The sequence below is a fragment of the Chanodichthys erythropterus genome, chromosome 15, assembly GCF_024489055.1.
Source record: "Chanodichthys erythropterus isolate Z2021 chromosome 15, ASM2448905v1, whole genome shotgun sequence".
Classification (NCBI taxonomy): Eukaryota; Metazoa; Chordata; class Actinopteri; order Cypriniformes; family Xenocyprididae; genus Chanodichthys; species Chanodichthys erythropterus.
This window is the reverse complement of record NC_090235.1, coordinates 27,514,237-27,524,301: the sequence shown is the minus strand read 5'-3', so window position 1 is coordinate 27,524,301 and position 10,065 is coordinate 27,514,237. Positions and strand designations below refer to the sequence as shown.

General features: G+C 38.2%; 1 protein-coding gene across 3 annotated transcripts in view; it reads right to left on the bottom strand.

Annotated features, from left to right (window-relative positions):
- Window positions 1–299: 299 nt before the first annotated feature.
- The window catches only part of trit1 (tRNA isopentenyltransferase 1), a 52,240-nt gene continuing 42,474 nt past the window's right edge, over window positions 300–10,065 (bottom strand). For all 3 annotated transcript variants that reach the window (XM_067410907.1, XM_067410905.1, XM_067410908.1), the window contains 3 exons: window positions 2,737–2,846; window positions 2,402–2,519; window positions 300–2,311 (listed from right to left, as the gene is read on the bottom strand). In XM_067410907.1, the coding sequence (XP_067267008.1) occupies window positions 2,184–2,311; window positions 2,402–2,519; window positions 2,737–2,846 (356 nt within the window). In that variant the 3' untranslated portion in view covers window positions 300–2,183. The remainder of the gene's footprint in view (window positions 2,312–2,401; window positions 2,520–2,736; window positions 2,847–10,065) is intronic.

Below are 10,065 nucleotides of genomic sequence, written 5' to 3'. Positions count from 1 at the left end.
AAGCCCCGGAAGACGGAAAAAAAAAAAAAAAAAAATAATAATCCTTAGAAGAACAAGAGGGCCCTGCGCGAATTTTCGCTTGGGCCCTAATAAACTCAACAGCAGTATAAACTGGTTAATCATCCCAGTGTGAGGTAAGCAAATATTCTTGCATAACGAACAAACTGCATTAAATATAACAAAAGCAAGCTAAGAACTGAACAAACATTAAGAACATTGTAGGGAAGTTTAACTCACAATTGTAATATGTGCTCACAAAGAAATTCTGAAAACTGCTGGTTACTCTTTTACATGCGATTGAATGGGGGGGGGGGACTGAACCATAAACATGGTCCACATGACATTGGACAGCACAAAGTTATCACTGAAAACATATAAATGTAGAACAAAAGTAACATTTAATTGTCACTGAATAAAAAATGCAAATTGTCCTTAAAAGCAGTGGTCAGACTACTAAAACAGAGTTAAGTTGTAAGATTTTATGAAGTAAGCAAACAGGTCTTCAAAAACACTGTCAGATGACATGCAAGGTCAACAAACACCACTTGACTGTCATTTGTCTTTGTTCTTTTTCCATTCACTTTCATCCTTGAGAACTCCCTGATCTAAATGCGCTGTTACCCGTCAAGAGGAAGCTCAGCTGACCCACTAAGACTTTCCCGCCAAGCTTTGGACTCTCGCAGAGCTAAAATAAAACTCACATTCACACACACACACAAGGATGAGAGGCTGCCTGTCACCCCCCTTATACCGGAATCACAGGCACTCGCTCAATCCAAATCAGTGACCCAAATCAGTGCAAATGTGGGGCAGCCACTAACAGGCACTATGTAAACACTCTCCCTTCCTGCTATTGTATGCGTTATGTATATTTAGCCTGGACAGGGAGAGGCTAATGAGTGTTATGTTGTGAACTTGAACTGAAATTCCACACTGGAGTAGATACATCGACATGGAGCAGGGATCAAAAGAGAGGGAGAAAGAAAAATGAGGTAGCTTGTGGCTCACAGCCAAGTATTACGAAGTTGTGCAGGTATTGGTGGCTAGTCGCCCAAGCAACCCTGATGATTTCATGCTAAAAGTTTTTACGACTCATTTGATTAGATAACAAACACAGATCTGTTCAGATGAGTCATTTAAATGATAAACACTTTAATTACATTTACATAATTTATGCAGTGAAAGATCATTCTGTAAAAGTCTTGAAATAAAAAAAACTTAGACCAAAAAGCAAATGCAGTTGAGTCAAATGTGAAGGATAAATTGCAATTTATAAACCTCATGATGTTCCAAACTCATTCTTTCTTTCTTTCATGGAACTGAAAAGAAGATATTTTGAAGAATTTTCACGCTGCTCTTTTCCATAAAAGCTCCAGCAGAAAACATAAAACCATACGACTCATGCTATATTCCAAGTCTTCTGATGCCATATTATATAATTTTTTTCACTGTATGGATAAGAGCTGTGTGCACTTTCTTCAAAATGTCTCATTTTGTGTTCCACAAAAGAATGAATGTGTTTGGAAAGGCATACGAGTGAGTGAAAAAGTTTTTTAATGGACGTTGTCACAGAAAAATCAAAGGCACTGGGAATCCTGAGGAAAGAACGTCCACATAAGCTTAAAGTCATAGTTACGTGCTGACCCAAACTGATCAGACGATTATATAAATGTAAGACTTCCAAATAAAGTCCAGGCATCAGATTTAATTATGAAAAAATAACCTCCGTTCTTGATCAGCAGGGAAATATGTGATCCAGTAATCCGACATCGGCAGTGATGTATTTTGAGTTCAGTCAGTACAGCCAAAGAGGTTAGAAAGGCTCACCGCAGTGTGGTTTAAAAGAGCACCAGTCGTGGTTAAAAAGCGCACCACTCAGACAAAACAGCAGCAGGGAAGACATCTGTCCAGTGCAAGAATCCAAATCCAGACATTAGCCGTAACCCCTGGTCTGTGGCAGGTGGGAAAAACCATCAATCCATGTGTCTAAACATCACAGACCCTGAAGTGTGTTCTGCTACTCCACAGGGAAAGTTGAGGTATCACTGGTGCTCACTGCAAACCAATCAATCTGAAAGCACCTTCTTATATTGATCTGAAAAATACATTACGAGCCCTTCATTTCTTTGGTGCATCTGTGAGCTTGACCCCAATAAGCCCTATCAGAGCTGGGGAAGTGGACGCTATAGTACAGGTACCTGCCTGTCACTGACATTTTGATGTTCGGTAGGGTTTGTGACCTGATCTGTGGCTTGCTCTGCTTTTCTCCTCTTGCGGACTTGATAAAGATGGTTTTTGGACTTCTGGTGTGCTGGAGGTCAGGACAGGTTAAATGTTAGCATTTGTATTCTTGTTGTAAGATATTTGAGAATGCACTGGTTTGACCAGTGCAGAAACTTACCTGTCCATTCCAAGTCACCGATGATCACCTTTTCGCAGAGATCGCACATGTGATGACTCCGTTTGTTGCGAGACTCCACCCCCTCAGTTCTGATTGGCTGTGTAGATGGCTGCTCTCCCTGGAATGGTTTAAAAAAAAAGGAGATGTTTGTTAGTCTTCTCTCTTTAAAAAAAGAAAGAAAAACAAACAAACACCACTAAAAAAAAATTAGGAAATTAGCAACACAAACTATTATGCAGAACCTCCACGACTGGGTTCAGAAGACAAATCATGATCAGTGGGGGTGTAAAGGAGACATTATTTGTCAACTAAACAAGAAAGGAAACAAGTCAAACCTTTTGGAGGCAGTCCAGGATCTTTAAAGCAGGAGTAAGTACCGTAGTCTCCCAATTGGTCACATCTGTCACATCCAGACCATATACAGGAGGCACACTGCTAGCAGGTCCTGAAGATTCGGAAGATAAATTGACAAAAGATGACACTGATGAAATGGCATCTTGATTAAACTTGCAGAATAATCAAGGTGCAATGTAATGGTGTGAACACAGCGGATGTTCTCAGACTAGATCTAATTGAGAAAAGTTAATGTTACACCTTGCGCTAATGATTAAATTACTTTCCATTGGGGGAAAAAAAAATTATTTACTACTTGCTAATTGGTTGTAGGGAAAGGGGCAACCTACAATTATAGAGAGCATCTGATTGAGCAAAACATCTGTTCAGTGCAACATGACTAATCAATATTTTTGTTTTGTTTTCCTGGAAGAAAAAGACTGTAAATTATATATTAAAAGTAAATTTAGTTTAATGCATCCCTTTACAATGAAACAGAAGTAGCAACAACTTTTCTTCCATAGCTGTGCCAGTACGCAAAGTACGCAAGTTGTGTAGGGCCCCTGAACCGCCAGGGGGCCCCCTTCCCCTTTTTGATTTTGGCTTCCAACAATTATGAAACATGTCGTCGCATTCCATTCCATATTTCCTTTAAAGCGGAGCACTGTTTTCCTTCCTACATAACGTTCAAATCAGTCTAATCATGTAACGTGGCAGTCGTAATTTACGGTCTCCTGTCGGACGTGCTCGATACTTTAAAAAAAAGAAAAGAAAAGAAAAAAGTTAAATGCTTATTGAGCTGCGAAGGAAACGCTATTCCCCAGGCGGCTCTCTATGATCCGAGACATTGAGAAACATGGACAAGTATAGGCTTACTTTGGGATTCGGGTGTGCGCTTAAACGGACAAATACACATAAAACTGTGTCAAAATGTCCATCTTAGCAGGTTTCACTTAACCGTTTCACACATCAGTTTAAAAAATTCTAGCTGACTCCCCCCAGCACTTAAGGCGACCGTTATTTTAGAACGTATCACCTTGGCGATGCATCACAAATTGCACTTTTCCACTGCATTGGACGGCTCGGTAAGGCTCGCTTTTTGCACTTTTCCACTGCATGGACTGCTCGCTTAAACAGTACCACCTCAAATGAGGTTCCCAAGTGAGCCGTATCGATACTAAAATGTGACATGTAAACACTGCAAATCACTGACTGGTCAGAGAGAATAGTCACTAACAGTGTCATTGGATTTGCGACGCTACACACAGTAGAAGTATTTTGTTTTGCTGCCATCAGCCTCCTTTAAAACAAACTTCTTCGTCTTGCAGTCAAAAACAACCACATGCCAAGAATCAAGAACACCATTCCATAGATAGGCTCCATTGCTCCTGTGTTGTGTGTTTGTTTGTGTGGCGTTTACAATAATGTCACGGCAGTAGAGACATCGCAACTACACCAATCAGTCTATAATCCCACCCACTTTGAAGCAGTACTAACTGCAAACAGAGCCAAAGCAAGCTGAGCTGGGCCATACCATGCAGTGGAAAAGCAAAGCGAGCCGAGCTGTACCAAGCACCAAAAGTTTTGCTTAGTTCCCCCAGAAGTCTAGGATAGGCACTATATACAAATGATCAAACAAGGGAAAAAAAATAAAAAAAATGTAGAGTGGGGTCTTAGTTCTATCCAGTTGTTTGAATTTTAAGATGTGGCCATTGCACTCAAAAGTAAATGTGAACTTGCAGTCGACTGTAAGAAAGGAGTGGGGTTTAAGCAGAGTAAATTATTGGAGAAGTCCTGCTTGTCACCAAAGAGAAATGTCAAAGAAAACAGGGTGGAATGGGAGAAATTATGTCTGGTTATGCAGTGGTGCAGTGAATCAGTATAGAGAGAAGCGGGGAGGGCCTGCAGCAGCCTGAACCTGCTGAATCACTGCTGCTCGATAATCTCCGACAGCATTCTGACACCGTCAGCTGAGACGACCGCACTCTGCCTCCCTCAACGCTATTGATCCAGTAGACATGCACAGATAATGAGAGGCCCATACGTAACATACATGCAAAGTTAAAAAACAAAACAGAAAAAGAAAAAGAAAAAACTGCAGTAAAGATCAGGAGCATTAGGTTATTCTGGTCAAAAAAAAAAAAAAGAAAAGAAAAAAGTAAAAATAAATCTCTACAGGGTACGTTGTTCTGGTCCCTAGATATTGTTATAGCACATTTTTTCTCATGATCTGAGGCATCATTCATATCTGTAGAGCAAACGGTATGGGACAAGTTGAGTCCTGAAATTCATTATTTATGGTTGTGTGGCCTCTTCAAATAACCCAACGTAATGCTTGGATTGGTGAGAAACACTTTGCTCAGAACTTGTTTAAAAAAAAACAAAAAACAAAAACAAAACTGTGAACATGTTTTCTGAAACTTACAGTACTTTACTTCACATATGCCTTTGAGACAAAAAAAAAAAAAAGCACATGCCTTTGAGATAAAGTCATACATTGCAAGTAGTAAAGTCACACTTGGCTGCCTGGAACACAGAGACACTAATTTAAAAAAAAAAACAGTCTACCAGCATTAAAAAAAACAAAAAAAAAAACTAATCATTGCCTTAAAATGAGAGATCATGACCTGTTGTCATGCTTTACTCAAATCCTCCCATTTCCCTTATTACACACAATGGGAACATTATCTACATCAATTATAGGTTAAATTCCTCAAAACAGGAATAGAAATTATATAGGAAAAGTACAAAAAGGTTCCATTAGCGAAATTCTTTCTTCTCTGATGCTGCACTAAACTGAACCATTTCATACATAACTGTGACCATATCATTTTAAGCCAATATTAGAGACTGTCAGTCTGTTTTGGGCTAATACTGAAAATCAATAAAATGACACATTTCTATGTGCAGAACAGCTGTGTCACCACTTTTCAAAAGCTTTTTACCAGGGCTTGACATTAGGGGTGTCCTCGACTACGGATTTACATAGTCGAATCCGATTCTATCATATTGCGTATATTCGACTGATAGTCGAATCATAATTTGGGGAGGGGGTGGGGGGTTGCTAGAAAAACAGCAGTCCACTAGAGAGTGCGCACGGACTTTGAAAGGTTCGCACGCTGGACACGGAAAATGAAGTAAGGCCTGGCTATAGTCTACCCGCGGCTTAAGACAACTTTTATTTTCTTTCACACACAGCACAGAGAAACGTCTTTCTAATAAACCGACCAAACTGCCGGTTAAGTGATAGACAAAACTGACAATGATTTTATCTTTTTTAAACAAATGAAAGGCAATGTGGATAAACATTCACAGCCACGATGTAGCATATACAGATCACTCTCAAGGATATAGAAGCAAATGAATAAAAACATTTTGGATCAATAAACTTTAAAATATATATTAATAACTGCAGAAAGGCCACACTGCAGATAGATATACATTCCATATGTCGGCAAATCAAATTACATCGGCTAATTGTCTGTGCGAGCAAGCTTTTAATAAATGAAAATAGCCTATTTAAAAAAATGAAATATGATCAAGTCAAACTGCAAAATACCTGAAGTGCAGGGGAACATATTCAAAACACAAGCCAGAAATAGTTAAATTAGGTAACCCAGAGTGATCAATAAATAAATTAAAATTAAAGAAATTATTAAAATAACGAAAGTATAGCCTAGCTAGAATTGTCAACTTGTCTTTTTAACTGCAGATTGACAATAAATGCTAAACTGGAGTGACAGGCTTTTTAGCTAAATATTAACAGAATCCAAAAATCAAATTACATCCGTCTAAAATAGTTTGAAATCATTTGTAGCTACCTTACCTGACAGAGAGAATACTCCAGTCTTTCACGCCATCTGCCTGTGTCCGTTTGAGTCTTTTCAAATAGCGCGCTTGGCCGGCAGAAGCACGCCAGTGTTTGTCGTTGTTGAGTTCTAGGACATGAGCTGTTGGCCCAACTTGCATCATACGTTTTTTTGATCATCTTTTACCATTTCAAAGTGCATCCAATTGTAAACTTTATCCCAGGCATTGTTGAAGATTTAATCTCTGCCGTAAAGATGCTCATCTGCCGGTCACGGATCATGGAAGTGAAACTTAAATCGGTCACAGGTTGGATTTATTCACGCACATTAAAAATATTTATTAAAAGCTTCTTTCTTTTCACATTTTTATTTACAGTATTAACATAATAGGCTGTATATTAACCTATTGGGAAAGAACCGGTATGTCTATGTAAAATCAGATATTGAGCTCCCCCATATCTCGTCTCATAACACCTCTGCGACGATTCGACTGAGATTGGTAGTCAAATCAGGCTCCTCCTATCGAAGATTCGAATCGTCGACTATTCGGGGTCACCCCTACTAGACATTAACTTTTTTGTTCACCAGCCATTGTGGCTAGTGGTTTTCCAAAGTTACTAGCCACTCAGCATTTTCACTGGCCACAATTTTGACTGATACAATGGGGGGAAAATGCCATCGGACATTTTTAATATCATCTCATAATTTGGCAGCAGGTATATTAGGCTGCTGTCACTTTAATACCCGACTCCATTATTCTATTACACAAACACGCTCTTTCTCAACTGTTTACGTTCACCTAAAACATAACTGACTGTTATGTGAATGCTCGTCAAGACCAGCATTTTGACATTATTTTGTGTGTATTTGACTGTTAAGTGGGTTTGTGTGTTAACTCGCTGTCAAAGAGATGAGAGCGTGAAACCGCAGCTGGTATCGTGTATCTATTCTGCAGAAAATGAGTATTGGAAGCATTTTAGATATCACAGTATCGATATGTATCGAAAAGTCAATATTTTTGGCAACATTGCACTTAGTTTAACATTACAGATGCATTTTTAAAATTATATATTAAATTCAACCCACCAAAGTGTCTAGTAGGTGTGACTGTGTTACACGCCACTGCTGAAATCCACCCGCATTTGGCGGATGACTTGACTTGAATTTGATCCAAGAAAGCCAACTGTGGTCAGTAAAGTGTCACAATGACCAATTGAGGTGGTTAGGCTCACAGAGGCCTACATCATGATGTAGATATAAGCAGTCAAAATTTTCCTGCTGTGATAACCGGTTTCGAAGAGGCATCTTTCTGTCATGATATTTTTAGAACCTCTATTTTCAAACACTGTCTAGCTGAACTGTCAAACTACTTTTAAATGACATCCTATACTTACAAATATTTCTTTTTCTTTAAGGTAATGTTAGTAAAGCTAACATATACTGAATATGCTGTTTTTGTGATAAAGAAACCCGACAACCCACTGGGTTAACAAAAAATTAAAACATTTTCCCAATTGTTAGCCAAGTAACACCAAGCCCTTTCCTAACAAACATGATTTCTTGATTATGAAACTGGCACACTTATAACTGCTATTATATTGTAGAAGACCTCTAAGAGATTACAAGAACTCCAGCATAAAAGGACATGATAGAAGTAACAGAATTTAGATGAGCCACCATTTCACAAGGAGACTGCTGTCAATATCATCCAGCCCTCACACCTGTTTGCCTGAGGCGAACATTACGCAAGTCCAGAACTGTCAAAGAGAGAAACATACTTAAACACTTCTTAAAAAAAAAAGAAAAAAAAAAAGAATGCTATTAGCTAAAAAAAAAAAAAAAGACTATGCAAAAAAGAAGCTTATTTTGCATAAAATGCAAAGTACATAAGCACTGAACATTGTTTGTAACCGTAGTTAAATGTTTATTGCAGAAAATCAAATTCTTTGCCAAACAGTTCCTCCCTGTCTGACAAAAAGGAACTGACAGTTTCTAATTTAACCCTTGGCCAATCATTGGACTGACTCCAAATGCAGTATAGTTCCTTATCACCCTCTGTTTGGTTTAAATTAGTGTAAACCCAGATGATAGTATTATATAATGCAGAAACACAACAACAGCATCCAGAGTATTAAACAAGACACAGTAAAATAAATCTAATAATAGGCATTTAAAATCCTGAATGGCTATCAAAGAGTAAAATTTATCCATTACAAAAAAAATTAATAAATTATTGAAATACATAAATACAATTTCAATTGATTTTTTTTTGTTTCTTTCTAACAAAACCTTTTTGTCAAAAAGAAAAATTGAGTTTCAATGCTAACAAAAGTCAAATCGAGTTTATAAATAAATAAATGTATAAATTATATGACTTTAATTTAGTCATTAAAGGATTAGTCCACTTTTCAATAAACTTTCCCTGATAATTTACTCACCCCCATGTCATCCAACATGTTCATGTCTTTCTTTCATCAGTCGAAAAGAAATTAAGAACTTTGAGGAAAATATTCCAGGATTTTTCTCCATATAGTGGATTTCAACGGCTACCAACAGGTTCAAGGTCCAAATTGCACTTTCAGTGCAGATGAGGAATAAGGGCAGGAAATGCGTAGAACATTCAGAACATTCAAGCGTTTTGAAGAATGTGGAAACAGAAAGTACGTTCAAGACAATATTTTGTGTTTATAAAGCATAAACGGTTGTATTTTTTGCGAAAATGACCGATCGTTTCGCTAGATAAGACCCTTATTCCACGTCTGGTATCGTTTAAAGCCTTTTGAAGCTGCACTGAAACTGCAATTTGGACCGTCAACCTGTTGGTAGCCGTTCAAATCCACTATATGGAGAAAAATCCTGGAATGTTTTCCTCAAAAACCTTAATTTCTTTTTGACTGACGAAAGAAAGACATGAACATCTTGGATGACATGGGGGTGAGTAAATTATCAGGGAAAGTTTATTTAAAAGTGGACTAATCCTTTAAAGCATTATATGATATTCTAGTGCGCATTTTATTTCATAAAATGTATTACAATGATGATTTATCTTCTGCAAAGATATCCCAGCAAAAAGCCTGAAAGCATTCATTATGTTAATGATGTCTTAGAAAGCCATGCATTAAATGAGATACAGACCGCTTTAAAGGGTTAATTCCTTTTAATTTACATGTTTTGCATTGGCATCAATTGCACAGGTGTTCCTGCACACAAGAGACCTCGCGTCCCACTTAGCTGATGTAAAGCATCTCTTTACCTCAAACTAAACTTGCTTGCCGTCGCTCCTAATCAAAGACAGTTCTGCAGTCTTTATGCCTGCTATTGTGCTTATCAGAAAAGAGTGGCAGCAGGTGGGCCTGCACAGAGACACCTGGCCAACCTGAGCCATGTGGGGAGTAGAGGACTTTTTTTGTACCTTTTTTTATATACCTCTCTCTCTCTCTCTGGGGTACAGAAATGAGAGGGAACAGGGCAACGATGGCCATCTGAGGGTAAACAGATGCTGAACGGAGGGCTTTCCCCCAC